The sequence below is a fragment of the Populus euphratica genome, unplaced genomic scaffold (genome assembly GCF_000495115.2).
Source record: "Populus euphratica unplaced genomic scaffold, PopEup_1.0 scaffold145.1, whole genome shotgun sequence".
Lineage (NCBI taxonomy): Eukaryota > Viridiplantae > Streptophyta > Magnoliopsida > Malpighiales > Salicaceae > Populus > Populus euphratica.
In genome coordinates, this window is record NW_011500001.1 from 62,070 (window position 1) to 80,847 (window position 18,778).

The window sequence follows — 18,778 nt, forward strand, 5'->3', positions numbered from 1 at the left end:
CCTTTCTCTTGGTATGAAAACATGTTTCCATTTGAAATTAAAAATAAATTATAGGTTAAGTTAGAATGTTAACCTTTTAATTATATGGTCACATAACCACTAATGAAATAAATAACAATCTAAAAAGTTTGTATCTAAAAATCAAAAGTATTGAAAAAAAAATTATCTTCACGATAACCTTTTATTTAAGAATCTTAAATATATAAATGACATCACAAAATTGGTTAATTTTTGATAAATTAGTGTACTATCTTTATTTCTAAAAAAAAATTATTTTGCCACAAACAAATAAAAACAAAATTTATGATTATTCTCCAACTTGCTGCCTAAACTTGCAACTCAAAAAACATAATATAGTATCCTATAACTAATAATAATGAACTTCTTTTGAGTTGCAATCTAATGGGTATAATAAACTAGTAACCAACTAATATAAGTTAATAAAAAAAAATCATGAACAATGTCTAATAGGCCCAAACAAACTCAAATTAAAAACAATTACTCAAAACTAAATAAATAAATAAATAAAATGGGATAATAATAACAAAGTCTTCATACTAAAATTCTTTCATGTAGCCCAAATCTTTACTTTTCATATATTTTTGACAAATTTTAGTCCTGACTTTAAACACGTCATTATTTCTTGTTTGGATAAATTAATTAACCTATCATGTATGGTTAGAAAGTTTGAGATGTCTAATTTTCAGTTGAAGTTAAATCGAAGCAATATTCCACTTATAGCTTTAAATATGTTCCAAGTAGTACAAGAAGATCTAGTCTGATAAATTTGACAAAATTCATCTAGTAATTTTGACCCTCTCAGATAATATCCTTCAACTTTATTTGATCTGGAAATTTACTACAGTATAGTTTTATATATCTAGTATTTCTCTGTATATTTTTTTTTGCTTGATTTGATGTACAATTTGAGAGATATGTTTAATCTTGCAAAACTGGTTAGCAAACATTTTGAGTCAATTTTGGACCTAACTTGGTTTGGATCATCCTCCTTTTCTTTAAAAACATTTGATCTTGAAGTTGTATCATGGAAAAAATCTTCTACAGTTAACAAATCAGAACCAAGTTAAAGAATAACATCATTATACAAGCTTTTCTTTTCAATCATCTCCTTCTTTTTTAATTTTAGTTGCTACTCGTATATTTGTTTTGGTATTAAAGATACAATAGTTACAGGTCTTCCATTCATCTTAGATGAATATCTATTTATCATTCTATCATGTGTAACTCTCATCTCATCTTGAAAATTTACAAGGCTATGTATGAAAATAATAATAATAAAATCATCAATGCCAAATTGAGGTTCTTTAGATCCCACATGTTGCCCAAAGAATGCTTTGAAGATCCAAACCCTACGATGAAAATCAGTGTTTAGCTACTAGAAAACAACATATTGACCATTCACAATCCAAAGAGAGTAAACAGTCCCACATGATCGCTTGAACAAAATGCATCATCCACCTTTAATATTAAATAATATTTTATATATACCAAAATTCTAAATTATCCCAAATCCAACTCAATTATAGCAAAAAAAAATCATAATAAAAAGATTAAAAAACCCATGAGTGCAAGTTAAAGATAATTTGATATAAAAAACATTGTATTCAATTTATTGACATACTAAAAGGAAAAAGTCAAAAACAATCCCTACATGTCGTTTTAATATAATTTTATAATAGCATGTTAGTTATTTTACTATGCAAAAAACAACAAAAATATTTTTGTAATCTCGCTGCCCAGGCCCTCTTTTTGTTAAGAATGGTAAAACTATAATCTTACTATTCCAATCTACAATAACAATAAATCTAAAGCTACAATACAAATTACTAAAATAATTCATCCATTCCTTTTAGTTTCTTTTAATAATCTAGTAATGCCTAGAAAGGTACAATTATTTATAAATAAATAAATAAATATTTTACCATATCAATATTTTGTAAAATGATTTTATTAAAACATTATATCAATTAATATATTTGTTTTTATTTGTGTTATTCTTGTATATTTAAATAGAAACATTAACAAATCATACTTATAAAAGATGTTTATTGATCTAAATTCTAAATTTTATATACAAAAGTATTAACATCTGAATTATTTTCTTATAGTTCAAAACATATTTAATATTAAATTTATTCAATCCAAACATACGTAAATTCAGCTAATATTGGTTGAAATGAATTAAGAAAAATAATAATCATTGTACTAATTATGAACTTTTTGTAATGACTTTTTTAGTTATAATTATTTTTTTATTATTAAAACAATTAAAAGGTGTGACATCGGTTTAACTATTCATATGGACAATGAATTGACTTCCTGTTTGGATAACAACGGAGTTGGGTGAAGGTCGCGGGCTTAATTCTCCATGGGAGCAAAATTGTTTGCTTTCCATAGACTATAGACGACTTGTGGTCTCTGATTTTTTCAGCTTTCCATAGACTAGAGACGACTTGTGGTCTATGATTTTTTTGGAAAGCAAACAATTTTGCTGCCATGGAGAATTGAGCCCTGGAAAGCAAACAATTTTCCTTTTTTTTTAAAAAAAAGAAGAAGGAAGGGGTGAAGCAAGGAAAAATAGGTCTAGAAGCGTGGACCTCCCTCGGGATCATGCACCTGGGCTGTTGTTAACAGGCTCATGACTTTTTTTTATTAGCTATTTAAATTTCCTGGGTTTTTTTTTGTTTTTTTAGAGTTTTTATTTTTATAATTTGATCATTTAAATGATATTTTTATGAATTTATGATAAATATTTTTTATATTTTTATCATATAATAAAAAAATTTTACCATGTTTTTATGATTTTTTTTTTGTGATTTTTTATTCTTTAATATAAGTTCATGGAAAAGCGTAGAATGGAATTGTTTAGGCTCTAGCCGGATCTATACAAGCTTTAATTTTTAAATGTAAAGGGCTCTTAAATTGCTTTCAAATAGAGGCTGATAAGAAAGCATTTTGCCCGGTTTTGTGAAACAATTTTCAAGCACTGCTATATTGAAACAATTTTAATGCTTATTTTTAAATGATTAATGGTAGCAGTCTTAGTTTTAACAAAACAATTTTTTTTAAAAAAATTAAATGATTAAATCAATAATTTTATTATAAGAGATTATAATAAACAAATAAATAAACATTAACTTCTAAAAAAATTAATGTTTGCTTTTAGTTTTTGTGTTATAAATACTTTTAGTATATATAATAAGAGAATAAATATCGTTATCATTTACCTAGATGGTTATCATTTACTCTGAAAGTATTTATAGTCCTTGCATTTTGAGCCATATTATTTACTCAAAAACCAAAAAAAAAAAATTTCTCTTGAATATATTCATATTAATGTTAATATTAATGGAAAAACAACAAAGCTACAAAGCTATAGAAGATTTTTATATGTTATTTAGTACACCATATTATATTAATATTGATGAAAAAAAGTATCATAGCATTAATATCAATTAAAATATAATCCACTTTCAAATGACTTTTAAACATATAAAAAGATAACTATTATAAACTATTAACATTTGTTCTAAGCATAGTCTTATTATAACTTAACATGAAACCAGTAAAGACTATCAATTATATGTTGAATGATTCTAAACCTAAAAATATTGAATCTATTATTTTTCTAAGCTTATATACCTTAAACTCCACACATGACCAAGCCCAAAAAACTTTTAGTATTTTTTGAGATTTAAATTGCATTTAAGCTAAATGAATAATTGAACTTAAAAGTGTTGGACATAATATATTATTAGACTCATGTATATTTAATTTCAGTGCGTAATTAACCTCAAAGATACAACGTCAAGAAATAAAACTAAACCTACATCACCTCGAATTAATATTCTACCAAGCTTATACATATTTATTACCCTGAGCCTCAGATAAATTGTGTACAAGACATGTTACATCCATCAGTTTTATCATATTTGCCACATACCAACATATTGAATAATAGTGAAGGCAAACAAAAACTCTAGCACAACTGCCGACACACACACACACAAGGGGATACCATTTGTGTATTAAATAAATGATATTTTAAATCATCAATGTCAATACAATTATTATTTTGCAAGGACGACAATGACAACTACAACAAACAGACATATTTCTTCACAGACAACATGCATAATTGTTGAAACAATGGTAATCGCATAAAGAGAGAAATAGGACTATATTCTATTTTGATAGGATTTTCATTTTCAATTTCAATATTTTTTTGGGTGCTTTCACGGTGCACTAATCCTTTCTTCCTCTTCTTAATTATGCAAGAATTTCCACAACTTCTCTCTATTTTTAAAATACTCCTCTCTCTCTCTTACCTTATTGATATGCAAGGACATGTATCTGAGACTAATACGCAGGATTCAAACAAAAACTCAAATAATAATAATAATAATACTAGACAACACTCTTTTACATTTGTGTTTATATTTCTCATTTATGCTTCACGCAATGCAGCAATGCAACTAATTAATATCAAATAAATTGAATAATACACGTGCAAAGCAAGTGAGAGGACCAGATGCACTAAATTCAAGAACTCATGCAACGGCAGAGAGGCATCAAGGAACAAGGATCTTTTGCTTTTCATCTACATGTGCACATATAAATTGGTTTAACTTTAAAAAGAACTCCACATCAGTAGTTTTAAAATTCCAATCCTACGAAATTGCAGATGCATATATCAGGTCTGAAAACACAGATTGCTGACCCACAGTCAAACGTAACTCGTCAAACTATTCTACAGGGGCATGTTGACTTCATGATTCACAACTGTCACGCTCCATTTTGGTTTCTTTTGTAAGAGCTCATTTGACCTGCAAGCAAAACACTTAACAGTTTGACAGGTTCACACACACAGCCATGAAAAATCCCCCCTCTAAGTTGAGAAAATGACCTTTGCAAGATAAAACCAAGGCAACAGAATCCACATATCCACCCACTTTTCTTTCTCGGCTCTTATCTTATGATGTTAATTCAACCATAAGCTGTTCATACTCCATTCGAGCTTGTCCCAGTTCACTTCTTAGCCGTGTAACCTGCATCAATAAGGATGGAAACCCTCATCAGCTCGTAGAATAATTGAAACTCTCTTCATTTCCAAAGCAAGCTTTGTGTACAAGATTTCAGTTTAGATTTGATTTATTACTAGTTGCATCTTTTTGGACACCAAATGGGAATCTAGTTGCATAAACTCTGTTATTACCGAGGCTGTTAGACTTGTAGTGAGAGTTTAGTGTGCCATTCAAAACAAATAAAATGCAGGCAAGAGTTCGGTGATTCTGGAAGTGGAAAAAAAACCACTACCTATTTTATTTATTTATTTATTTTTCATAAAATAAAAGGAGAAAAGTATTAAAACAAAATGAAAATGAATAGTACAAAATTGGAGAATAAGCCATGATTAAAAGAAAGAACAATCAAGGTTCAAATAACAAAGCACTCCCATCCCATTGTAAATTAGCTAGGAAGCGCCTCCAAGGCCCCTGCAATTTGACACCGTGAAAAAACACCAAGAAGACTACCCCATCCCACAACTACTGTTTTGGAATCAAGTGATTGCCTGAAATCCTCCAAAAAATGCATCAAATAATTGAAGTACCAGCACATCTCCATAAAATCTTACAATCTTTATCCCTTCCAGAAACCATCTCAAGATCATCAAAGATCACTCCCAATTGAAAACCCTCTGCCACATATCCCAAGCTATACGGCGACGAAGAAATAAGTTCCCCCAAGATTCTCCATTTTGGTGACAGGTAACATGTATTAGGAGATAAGCATTGTGTGGCCTTCTAATTTGCAAAAAAATCATTAGGGTTAATCTTGCTAAGGAATCCAAATGAAAGTTTCAACTTCATAAGGTCCTTAGCTTTCCAAATTGTTTGAACCAAAGCATCTTCAGATGTGTATGGGTCTCGTGGAAGATAACATAGAAAAATGTTCAAGTTCCAGTCCCATCTAATGTTCAGATTCTAAAATCCAATGTCTCTTGGGATGAAAAATCATAAACGATAAAAGTAACAAGATCAGGAGATCCTGAATTTCAGTGTCATTTAGGGTTTTGCAGAAAAAGTGGAAATCACAATTACCATTATCCCCATCCATCTGATAAAATTGTGAGATGGAAGCACTGTAAATTGAAGGGTAATAAAGTCAAGGAAAAGAAATAGAAAAGAGAGTTCCCTCACCCTCACCCATAACCACCCCCCCCCCCCCACAAAAAAAAAAAAAAAAAAAAAACAAACCCAGCCAGCATCACCCACTTTGAATTTCATGGGCAGAATAAAATGTGGATATACTAGATGTCCAAGGACTTCAATGTCTACAAGTTGTTCCAGCCTTGCCATTCTAACCGTTAGGGGAAGCACGAAGAATGAATAACCTTGTGCCAAAGAGAATGAACTCTAAAGTAAAACGCCATAACCATTTATACACTTGAGCCATATTCTTATGAATCAAGTGGAGAGAACCCATGCCTCCTGCTTTCTTAGTTTATAACAAACTTCCCAATTTACCAAATGATCCTTATTCCTTTCCTTTGCCCCTGACCAAAGGAAATTACACATGATTTTCTATACATGTTCAACTGCTAATACCAATATCTGAAACAAGGACAAACTATAAAGGAATGCTTTGATAAATAGGCTTGTATAAGAGCCATCCACCCTCCCAATTATATTTCCTCTATTTAATTCCATCCTATTGTATTATTCATAAGCATGTCAACATAATCTTTTTTTTTTTGATAATCAGAATGATGGGATCAAAATGTAAATTCATGACCTAGTCTCCACTGACCAATATATATACAAGACAAGCATAGACTTGTATTAGGTGCAACTCCCAGGATATCTCCAATAAGATGCTATGGTAAGCATACAAACAAGATGGCCCAACTAAAGAAATAAAAGACATATTTGTAATGGAAAAAAAAAGGCAGAAGTAAATAATAGAATGTGCAGGTAACAGTGCAATACTAAATACCTTCAAATCAAGGTCTTCCGTCCTCTTCTTGTAGTCCAAGCATCTGAAATGTAAAACACAAGTCAATATTTCAAAGACCATGCTTAAAACAATCCTCCAATGTGGGGAAAATGTTTATAGTCATTAGTAAATTCTCCTGTTATTGCATTATGATGTTATACTAGTGTTCACCTGGTGCTAGTCTAATATTAACTTCATGACACTAAGTTATCCCAGGCATGAAATATCAATACACTCAATCCAATCAATCACAAAAGTAAATCAAGTCATGTTTATTTTTCAAAAAGTAGTTTCCAAAAAACCACTTTCCAAACTTTCCCATGTTTGTTTGCTATTAGGAAAGTTGGTTAACAGAAAACACTTTCCAGTAAACGAAAAACATTTCTCGGTCAACAAAAAACATTTTTTAGTCAGAAAAATTTAGCTTGGTTTTCAGGAAAATATTTTCCTTTTTTGCTGTATTTATTTTCTGGAAAGTGATTCCCAGGAAATCACTTTCAAAACTTTCTTGTGTTTGTTTGCTGTTAGGAAAGTTGGTCAACGGAAAACACTTTCTAGTCAAAGAAAAATTTAGCTTGGTTTTCAGGAAAGTATTTTCCTGAAAAATTTGAGCAGAAAACACTTTCCGAAAATTGTAAAAAATTTAGAAATGTCATTATTTGCTAATTATATCAAATTTGATCCTTAAACTTTTGATTGCTATATATATTTTGTTTTGAATATTTATTTTTCAATTTCATCTCTTAAAATTTAATTTTTATATTAATTTTGGTCCTTATTTTTATAATTGTTATTTGTTTTTTCCTTATCATTTTTTTTTGAAATTTTTTATCTATCAAATTTGATCCTCATTTTTTTTATTGTTACTTATTTTATTTCAAATAATTTATGAAATGTTGATTATTATTATTTTAATTTCTTCATCTTTTATTTTTTTTTAATTTTTTAGATTTGATCTCTATTATTTTGATTATTATTTATTTTATTTGAGATAATTTATGAAATTATATTTTTTTCAATTTCATTCTCATTCAACTATTTAATTTGTAAGAATTGTTCCTTATTATTTTAATAAACTTCAGAAAAATAAAATATTAATAAGTTATTTTTCAGCTTATTTTCTATAACATAACTAAATATTAGAAACTGTTTTCCAACTTATTTTCCATTACACTACCAAACATCATAAAGTAATTCATTTTCCAGAATTCACTTTCAAAAAGTAAACTACTTTCCAGCAAACAAACGAAACCTCCAGCAACTTCGTAATGAAAACTGTAATTGACCCTGTAAGACTAATTTTCATGCATACTTACTTTGCACGGAAATTCTTGTTTACTTGAATCAAGTTTACAACATCCTGATCTTCCAGCTTATTTTTAATATCACTGACAACCTATAAAAGTTCACAAACCAAATTAGTGGTAGATTTCTTTGAAGAAAATGAGATAGTGCAGACAAATGAATATATCAGAACAAGCAAATGAATTGCAACAATAACACAATGCAACAAGCAAATGAATTGCAACAATAACACAATGAAGCAACCTATTTAATGAAAGCAATCCCAAACTAAACAGTGATGGATCCACAATTAAAGGCCAGTTGGAGAGGAGGGCAATTTAGGATAATAGAGATCAACATTTATATTTGTTAAAGAATTTATTTTCAGGGAGTAAAATGAATAAATTATCTTCTTATGGATCAAATTGAGATGTTTTCAATTTAAAGGGGAAGGAAGGAAACATTCCATCCTTTGAGGGTTAAATACAATGAGAAAATGTCTTTTGGGTGAAAAATATGAGATACCTTTTATTTGGTAGGGATCAATTTTTTTTAAAAAAAAATGATTAATGAAAAGGGATTGAATTTATTATATTGCCAAAGGGCTGGATCCATCGTCAACACAAAAGAAGTTACCTTCTGTGCTTGTGCATCCATGCAAGTGTTTGACTATATTAAATTTGTGTTTTGCAGCCTTCTGTCTTAGATAGATGCGACAATACTAAAACTTTTTGCTTGGGTATCATATCATTGTTCTCCTACCTTCACTATGGACACTGAAATCAAAATCTAAAGCACAAAGGAAGAGACAAAATGGGCCTGGCAACATTATTACATGATACAGGGGCAAAGAACAAATAGAATTTGCTAGAGATAATTTAAGGTCGAAGCTTTAAGAAAATATGGGAAATGTGCATGCACACAACAGTTCGGCTTTAATAAGATATTCAGATCCATGTTCCCTGCAGACCTCTGTTTCAAAACCGTGCCCCGACAAAAATGCATTGGCCCCAGTCCCTGCCTGCCGTTTTATTCTTTCAAGTTTGTCTAAATCACAATGTTCCTTCCTCTTTGAAGATAATCCTGTCACCAACAAGAGGCATTATTTTCAACAAAAGCATAGTAAAGATAACAATCAAGTTTTATTCAAGCACAATGAGAAATGATAATTATCTAGTTTCTATTCAAGGACACAAGTTCTTCAGATTGAAACAGCATACTTGCAGCAGATGCTGCTTTTGCACTAACAAGATAGGGGTAGTTTTGATTCAATGCGAGATTTGTTTTAGCACCATTTGGCATACCATGATTCAATGTGTCACTACCAGTTGAGATGCCAACAGGTGAATCTGGTGGAGGCTCGGTTGGTCGAAGCTTTTTTGTGACCTGGTAACCAATTAGACCGCAATGATAATCCCTGTTGAAATTAAATAATTTGCATCATATAGTTATCATATATATGGACAAACACATAAAACTTATATTAGTAGCTGCCATATATTCAGGTAAGCAGATTTAACAACAAAGGCAGTTTGAGATTGTGCATTAATCATTTTATTGAGTGAGTAGACCTAAAAAAACCTTGGGCAAACCTCAAATATACCCTCCACCAATTGCTCAGGTTCCAGCACCCCCCAAATTGTGCCAGTTTGTTTCCTCTGTAAGAACACTATTAAACTACCGAGTTGAGTTATTTAAACCATGCATCACTTTTTTCCAGCACAACCCACCAGATACACAAACTCAATTCCTTTTAGAATAAAAAAGTACTGCCCTAAAGTTTTCCTTTTATAATCCATTTGACCTTCGAAATCCAACTTCACAAGGAGATTTTCTCCAAATTGTTTCACCGTTTGAACCTTTATAATTAAGTCTCTCCATGGAAGCAAACTTTTAAAGACAATTTTGTTTAACAGAGAAGTTGGATTATAAAGGGTACACCTTAGGACAATGATTTTGGGGCTAAATGGAATTGGAATTGTGTATTTGGCAATTATGTTGGCGGGAAGCACAACATGTACTTGGCAGATGTAGTTTGCCATGGTAATTGAACATGTTCCAATAAAGGGAACAAATTGTAACAATTGGGATAGGTGGAAGGTAATTTTGTTGAATTCGTATGGGGATGAAATTGAAACATGATCATTGATGGAAGGTACACTTGACGTTTGCTCAATGACCTTATAGTTGTAGAGGTCTATGAAATAAATAAATTAGAGGGAACAAGTCAAGAGCCCCAAAAGAGAGCAAGAATGAAAATAGCCAAGTTTAGAAAATAGAATTATTTGTGTGGAAATTGAAAAGTTTACCAGTACTCCCATGTCATCTCCTTCAACCGCACTTCAAGCTTCTGAAACAAGGAAGTTCTCTCAAAATCTTGTTTGTCATGAGTGGGCTCAACAAAATTTGCTTCCAGAACACCTAAGGAAACATTACTAGAATACAGTCAAGCATTTATTATAATTGTGACCAAAATTTACATCAATGCCATAGCAGGTAAAAACAAAAAAGTTTTAGCAGCTTCTCACCAACCACTCCTCTACTTCTACTGTTATTTCCATAGTTCACAATGGACCAAAATGGCTGCGATGAAGAGAAAGAAAACAGATTTTAGACGTTTGCATTTGAATTCAACAATAAAAAGGGCATCATTTGTTTTTTTTTTTTGGTGACGAGGGGAGGGGATGGGGTACAGATAGAATGGCTGCTGCAAACCTTTTATTTTACTCAGATACCAAATTAGAGAAATAGTCTATTGCTTCATTCAAAATTTTCATGTAAAGGCAAACAATCTAATTGTTCTTGTACGTAATACTAAGTATGACCAGTGGTATGGCTTTGCCTGTTATCCTTGCCATTTCTCTTGGGACGAGTTCCATGGAATGATCTTCTTTTTTGGAACTGGGTTCCATGGAGCATCCACTTCTCATCATCTTCTGGTGTTCCGGTGTTGCAACATTCTGCTTTTGTAAAACTAGTTACTCTACTAAAATGCATGACATAATTCAACTGATTGCATCACCTCAAATTATTCAAACCCCAGAACAATGATGTTTCTACCATATAAATTTGCACGTGCAATACCTACTGGTGGCAGGTTTGTCAATAGAAAGCTAAAATCAAGCAGTATAAAGGTGAATAGAAAGGCTGAATTCAAGCAGGCTGTAAATACCATATAGGAAATTTCTCTTACCATAGATAGCTCCCTAGATCTAGCTTAACATATATAACTCCCTAGAATTACTCTTTGTAATTACTGTGTACAAGACAATTTTCCCTATATAAATGAAAGGCTAATCTCAATGAGAGGCGGGCAATTCAAACCAATCTGTTAAGGTTTTGCTCCCTAACAGCTCAAATCATAAATAGTACACATGCACATGAGCATATATGCTTGCACATCCTTCTCTTCCCATGTCAGGCGGAAGCACATCGTACACACCTTGTACTCCATAAAAAGGCAAATTTCACTGTTAGACATAAAAATGCCATATCTAGCAGATCTATCAACAGTTACTAACAGCATATAATGTATATACACTCCAACTACACTCCCAAATATGACATCAACCAAATCTAACAGGGTTAGCAATTACAGCATTCATAAAAACTGCACACAGAGGACTGGAGGACTGGATCAAAAAAGAATCAGTTGGTCAATGGTCCTTTCAATTATCTAATAATGCAGAGGTAAGACTAATTAAATTAATTTGTGGATACTCACTAGTATAAGACGGTTCTTGTGGTAGATGTTAAAACCATGAACGGTAACTTGTGGAGCTTCTTTTAAAAACCCAATGGTTGTTAACAATTCACCCTGAATTATTAAACAAGAAGAGGATAAGTGTAATTACATAAAGAATCATGTCTATTTCACAACATAAGCATCACTTGGACACGCTAGAGCTCAAAGATGGCAGTTGCACTGTTTAATAATACCATCAATAAACCGAGTTCGCTTTATACACCCTATCAGTTGAACATACAGTTTTTAAACCTCATAATAACAATAAAGGTGAATAGGAGTTCTTGCTACAGAGAATAACATTAATGTATTCAGGTAATTAAAATCAGGTGCCACTTGCAAAAGAAGACACCAAGTAACTCAGTATATTTTGGAGAGTGCACACGAAGCAATACCTTTATACATCCACTGCTTTGGGGTCTATATACGATAAATTCTTGAAATTTGAGATCAAGGGCAAGATTGTGATGCTTGACAAATTTCCCTCGCAATACTATTGTGAAATTTTCAGGTATTCGCAGGTATAAAATGGATAAATAAGCCTGTGGCGCATAAGATACCAGCATCAGCAAGATTTAAATTCTTATAATTCTTAGATGAGCCAGTATGAGTGAGCTATTATGTCTCTATGATTAACTTAGACAAGGAGACTTGTCATGAAAAAATTGCACAGGCTAGAATATGAAAATAATATGAACTTACATGAAGAGAGGGAAAAAAAAGCACTTACCCTCAAAGAATATCGTAGTCGGTTGGAAATGTGTTCTTCATTTACTGTCCTCCAAGCAGGGCGTGTCTGCACTTCTTTTATATCCCCATTAATACGAATATCCTGCAACCCCATTCCACAAGAAAGCACCTAATTGAGAATGATAGTGGCATATAACAAAGATTTTTATTTCCTGTTGAAGAGGGAAATGAAAAAGATTTCGAAATCAAACAGAGACAGCCTTTGCTAAATATCTGTCCCAAGGACAGATTGTCAACATATAACAAAGAATCAAAAGACAAGGCAAGCATGAAGAGACAGAAAGAAGTTTCAACCTCAGGATCTGTATCGAAGTCTAGCTCCACATTCCCATCATCATTGAACCACAAATTATAAACAATCACTTTAGTACCATGCAATCCAATGTCTTCAAACTGCAACCAAATTAGATGCATAGGGAAATGAGCTTCGATGAGAGGAATAATTAGGTGATCAACAGAGCATTTACCAATGTTATTCTTTTCAAGAATTATAGTCTAGCCAGGAAATTTTCCATTTAGTCCTCACTCATTAAAAATACAAAGTCCCACCAATCTTTTTGATAAGATTAAATGGTATTGCTTGTACATAGGATTTTTTTCCTCATTCTTCTGTTTCATCTTAATCCTTCCTTCTCAATATCTATTTTACTACTAGTTCTACCACGCAATCTCACTCCAATAGCTAAGTGAAAAGTTTGTAGATTCCAATTTTACCACATTGACAGCTGAAAATGAGTGTCTAATCCACTCACATCAATCCATAATCCTACAATTCGCCATCAACCACAGTAAACTTATACCTATAATCTTATCTGATCATCATGTTCTTTCCAAAATATTAGTGTAATATCTCTTGAAAATGGAATACATCATTTCACAAAACAGTTTAACATGTACGATCATTTAAAGCATATAACATCTTTTAAGAAATCCAACTCTAATGAAAGGCAACCATAATCTCAGGGGGGGAGTAGCAGTTGTATTTTTCGTGCATATATGTCTGCACATGTTAAATTGCTCAAACACTTGTACGGGAGTAAAAGAGGCCAATGAGAATTAATTATTAAATGAGAAGAGCACTACTCTTAATTAACTAGATTAACTTGTCGAAACCTATCCATGTTCGATAAATATCTGAATGAGGAGCAACATAAAATGCAAAGAATGATAGCACTAGGGAGAACATATCAAAAGGTGCTTACTTGTTTCAGTAGCTCTGCTTCTGTTGAATATGGAGACCATTGCAACAGCAAGGAAAGGTTAGACATAAAGTATTCTTTCCCATATCGATCTAGAATTTCCAAATTACCAGCTGTGTTAAGCTCATAATCCACCTGCATAAGGACAAGCTCTTGAAATGGGCTCCAGAATAACAAAAATGGAAAAAGTGAGTAAATCCCGATGCAGCTGTTTACCCATCCACGAGACCAAAAAGTCGACAACTAATTCAGATATTCATTAACAAGATTTAAAACATACAGTTTGCTAGTATCCGTCACTGTCACAAGCCCAGTATCCTAACATGTGCAAACCTATAACCTCATCTCTTTAAACCCTCTTTAGTTTTTCCTGTGGTCTTCTCATCACTTCACATGGTAATTTAGCATAATCAAATAAAGCAACGATTCAAAAGAAAAGGGCCAAACCTCAGCTTCAAGCTGTTTTTGGATGCATGAGGTACCACATGCTAGATACGATGTAGGAATGATGTGTATGAATTTATAATTGTTAACTTTTGCAGAACACTGCCAAAATTAAATAGGCTAGATTCAGAAAGAACTTTGACTAACATATTTTTGTAGGGAAGTCAAACCCACCATTGGCACTACTATTCTGTCATGTCCTGTTTGTGTCAAAAATGTGAAAGAGAGGAGACCAATGCTTTGAGTCAATACCCTGCTCATTATATAAACTGATAAGGAAACAAGCTAGAATTTGCAACTACAATACATATCACATTAGAACATAACTAAAAAAAACGTCAATCTTTATCTTTTTTTTCCCTTGAACTGAAGTTTGTTCATTTAGGGAATCAAAGCATGCCTATTTTGGCTGGCATGTAATGACCATTTCAACAGTTCAGCGAACCAACCATCAAAACAAGGGAAAAAACAATTGAAATGGAGGGAGAATAGAGGGCATGGGTTAGAGATTTATAGAATTAATAAACAAACTTGAGAGTAATGGAGCTGGTTTGTTTGCCATAAGACCATATATATCGTATGGCCACCCATGACAATCACTTCACTTGCTTTGCATGACAGTTGTAAACATTTAATATCAAATGAGCAAGTCGGTAGAAAACTACAGAATCACACTTATACCTATCATCTGCATGGCGGCTGAAGACAATAGCATCTGCCCCAAGTCTCATAGTGCTGGTCTTGAAGCCATTACCATCTGAAAGACCATTCAAGCAACAACTGTGAGATAAAATTATTATAGAATTTTCTTTGTGGATACACAAGTTGCGTACATTGTCCAATTGCTGATTTGGATTTTTTATCTGAAAACCCAAAGCTCATGCATCGCCGGATTGCTTCGGGATCCATTCCACCACCATCATCTAGTCAGAGTACAAGTTTTACAAAACCAATGTCAGGCAGTATTCATTCCTTTTAAGATGTATTACAACAGACTACAAGACAACATTAAGAACAATTCTTTATGATTGATAAGTTCAAGCACCTTGAATTAACAGTGCAGGACTTCCATCTCTTGGATTTGAGATTTTATCTACAATGACAAAAGAGGCCCCATTTTGGATCTATAAAGTAAAAAAGGGAAAGGGAATGAAAAGTAAAATTTGAAGCTTGAAGATGTAGCAAAATGATAGCCAGAACTAAATGGTGCAAAACATCCCAAAACATTGAAAGACCAGCAACATTAGTATATATTAGAGAGAAATAGACATAAGAAAGGCTGTTAATGTGATAGAAGCTATACTTCATAAAGAAGAAAGAAAAAAAAAACATATATTGAGATTCAAATTGTCAAATTAAAATGCTAGATGCCTTAAGAAGGCCCGTTCATTGATTTAGATAAGAAACTAGGTGACAGGGTAAAGCCATGACATCACACCAATTCATATATTTAAAATAAATATTTGGACGTACATGTATAAAATAATGATTAAATTCAGGTTACATATAATCACACATTGAATAATAAATATGAGGTCCTTTTAAATTAGAAGTTTAAGTAAACCATGTAGAAGAAATAAAAAAATTTACATGTGATGTATTAAGTTCTGTAAATATTGGTTTCATATCCACTATAAATTGAGCAGTTGTTCAGATTGCTTGTTGCTAGCTTCATTGTCATGGTGAATGTGTTTTTGTGGGAATAGGGGATCTAATCTCTGGTTGCATTTGAAATAATTATAAGGGGAAAAAAAAAGTGTAGCGTACTATATTATCAAAAAACAAGAAAGTTTTATGACCTCCAGTTTTAGGAGATCACCTGGACTGGTGTCCCACCAGTCCCCTGATATGCAGATTATCTCATTGATCTTGGCCAGTTTTGTAAATTGTTTTGTCCATCAGGAATAAAGAAGTAGTGTCAGTTTGGCATGTCAAAAATATATAGGCAAACAGGCCCATTTTGATCTCAAAAATTCTATACACTCAAGCTTTGCAACAGTACAATGCCTGATAATCAGGCTCCTACATGCCAGATAAAAGGAAAATTGATTACTTAAAAAAAATTCCATTATAAATCACCTCATCAACTGCATTGTCAACCAGTTCTGCTATGGCTGCAAACAAGAAAAGCACTGTACTCAATTAAATTTATCATTAACAAAATGCAAATGGAATAGAACTCTGTATAAGCTGGGCATACCACCAAAAACCCACTTATGTGAAGTGGCATTTGAATGAAGAAAGATCGGGTGGACATGGAGATAATTTTTCCCATCTGAAATCCCAAAAAGAAAAGGATTAAAAAAATCAGAGCATGGCTGATCAAGTATGAACAGAGCATGGACAATAGATACTTCGACAAATCATACAAGGTTTTATCATCCAATTTATAAGGAAAAAGGAGGAAGGTAGCACCAGAAAATCTATAATAGAATGCATAATAAGTAGAGTTGCTTTTCAGCGAGCAGGGAAGATCATGAAATTATAATTAAGAATTGATAGCTGCATACTTTGAAGTGTGAGCTTGGAACTGGGGCCATCATCATAGTCCCCAGCTTTCCAAAATTGACGACAAGGTGGAGCTGGAAATTTTATAAATTCCGAATCAATGCCACTTTCATCTACTGGGGATCGCCCCTGCTCTATTACATTTGAATTACTTTGACCACTACTTAAGGCATTTGAGCTTTTATTTTCTTTAGATTCTTGTCTTCTGGAATGGTTCACAGACTTCTGATGCTGAGCTAGTTGGCCTCTAAGGCAGTTGTTCCCTTGCACTCCATCCCCAACATCTTTATCCAATTCAGTAGCTTTCATAACCATGTTTTTGAAGCCCACTGTCACGAAAAAAATGAATGCTAGTAAAATCCATCTCATCTGAAGTTTAATGTTTTTTCGAAAGAGTGGGAATGTCGGTTGAATGAGGTCGCAGGAGGGTGGTTAATTTAATGTATTTATTTGTATTTTTCATAACTTATTTATCAACCTCCATAAATCGATGTGTTGTGAATTTACAAATCTTATCATTCATCTCGTTTAATTGAAAGCAAAGGACCACACAAGTTTTTTCTAGCTCTTTTGGGGCAAGCAGAGGGACAACCACAGTTTGATAAATTTTATAAATTCTAAAATTAATCATCGTATAATATCCTAATGATGCTAAGAGAATTTGAATTAATCATCATTAATAGGCAAACCCAAGACCCCTAAGAACTTTATGAAATTTTATTTAAAAAAAAAAAATATTTAGATTGTTTTAATATGTTAATATTAAAAATAAATTAAAATTATTATTTTAATATATTTTTAAATAAAAATACTTTAAAAAATTACCATTATTACTATCACAAACACCACATTTGACTGATCTATGTTTACTCAAAATTAATAGTAATATGATGCATCAATTTAGCAAAATTTAAATTTATTAATCATAAAATTAATAACTTGAGTTTCTCTATATAAAAAATAACTACCGATTATTTTTTAAAAAGAACAAAAAATCTAACCACCAGTTAATTCTGAAAATGAAGATTTTAACTATTGAAATCCAAACCAACATCATGAATCATGGTAGGAGAGTAATCCATGGTATGCATTTACGCATACAAATAGAGATTTTAATTTAATTTATCTTTATTTTCTCGACGATAATAATATACATGAAGGAACCTGTATATTAATTAAGATTAAATATATTTTCAAACGATACTATATATATATATATATAACAATCCAGGGTATATAAAAAAAAGAATATAATGAAATTCTCAAAATATTGATCCTAAATTCATGTCCGAAAACAATAAAGCCACGTCAAATCCTTGAGATCTATTTTTCTTTATTGTCCAGCTCTCCGTCATGCACGCATGCTATCCTGCTGCAAGTCCAGCAACTCCCCCACTTGTTGCTTGCAAGTTGCACAGCAGGAGATAACCACAACGACAACTTGCATGAAATTAATACTTCTTTAACACAAGACCTAGAGCTACCGCCCTGCCCCAACACGTACCTCCTAGGTTTTAATCTGCCCGTTGCCCGAAAACCTTGCACCAGGGTTTGCCCTTGAAGAGCTCAGAACCTCTGTATAAAAGCTCGCTAAGGCCCTCTTCTCCATAGCCTCTCTTCTCATCCTGTTATGTCTGCTGTAGATTTCCTTCCTTCCTGGTCTTTAACATCCTGTTTCTTTAGTAGGAAGTCTCCTCCTCCTCTGTGTGTGTGTGTGTGTGTGTTGCTCGGTTATGTTCTTGCCTTTTTACTGACAGGGCCATACATGGTACTGGCATTTGAGGGCAATTAACTCTGAGCTTGACTAGCTACACAGCGAGAGGCTTAAATC

The 18,778-nt window shown here is 32.4% G+C and overlaps 1 protein-coding gene across 6 annotated transcripts; it reads right to left on the reverse strand.

The window, feature by feature from the left end:
- Positions 1-4,555: 4,555 nt before the first annotated feature.
- Positions 4,556-17,312, reverse strand: LOC105140854 (MORC family CW-type zinc finger protein 3-like). Of its 6 annotated transcripts, none has more exons than XM_011047869.1 (20): positions 16,950-17,312; positions 16,640-16,714; positions 16,519-16,553; positions 15,485-15,563; positions 15,273-15,362; positions 15,115-15,196; positions 14,587-14,692; positions 13,999-14,130; positions 13,091-13,189; positions 12,777-12,878; positions 12,442-12,588; positions 12,026-12,118; positions 10,830-10,884; positions 10,611-10,722; positions 9,627-9,718; positions 9,272-9,384; positions 8,334-8,413; positions 7,018-7,060; positions 4,928-5,069; positions 4,556-4,847 (listed from the first exon to the last, which is right to left on the reverse strand). In XM_011047869.1, exons 1-19 carry the CDS (start codon positions 17,260-17,262, stop codon positions 4,995-4,997), a joined length of 1,923 nt encoding a protein of 640 aa, XP_011046171.1. In that variant the 5' UTR covers positions 17,263-17,312; the 3' UTR covers positions 4,556-4,847; positions 4,928-4,994. The 6 variants fall into 6 exon arrangements, with proteins under 6 accessions (XP_011046171.1, XP_011046173.1, XP_011046170.1 ...); XM_011047871.1 differs by having other exon boundaries at positions 9,606-9,718; positions 14,614-14,692; positions 15,121-15,196; positions 16,950-17,311; XM_011047868.1 differs by having other exon boundaries at positions 9,606-9,718; positions 15,121-15,196; positions 16,950-17,311.
- Between the last annotated feature and the right edge of the window lie 1,466 nt (positions 17,313-18,778).

Coding starts and splice junctions, on each gene's coding strand:
- LOC105140854 (XM_011047867.1), bottom strand. CDS start 17,262: ATGGTTATGAAAGCTACTGAATTGGATAAAGATGTTGGGGATGGAGTG. Junction 12,119..12,441: donor AAAGCAGTGGATGTATAAAG/GTATTGCTTCGT, acceptor TTAATAATTCAG/GGTGAATTGTTAACAACCAT. Junction 9,385..9,605: donor TAGTGACACATTGAATCATG/GTATGCCAAATG, acceptor TGTTGGTGACAG/GATTATCTTCAAAGAGGAAG.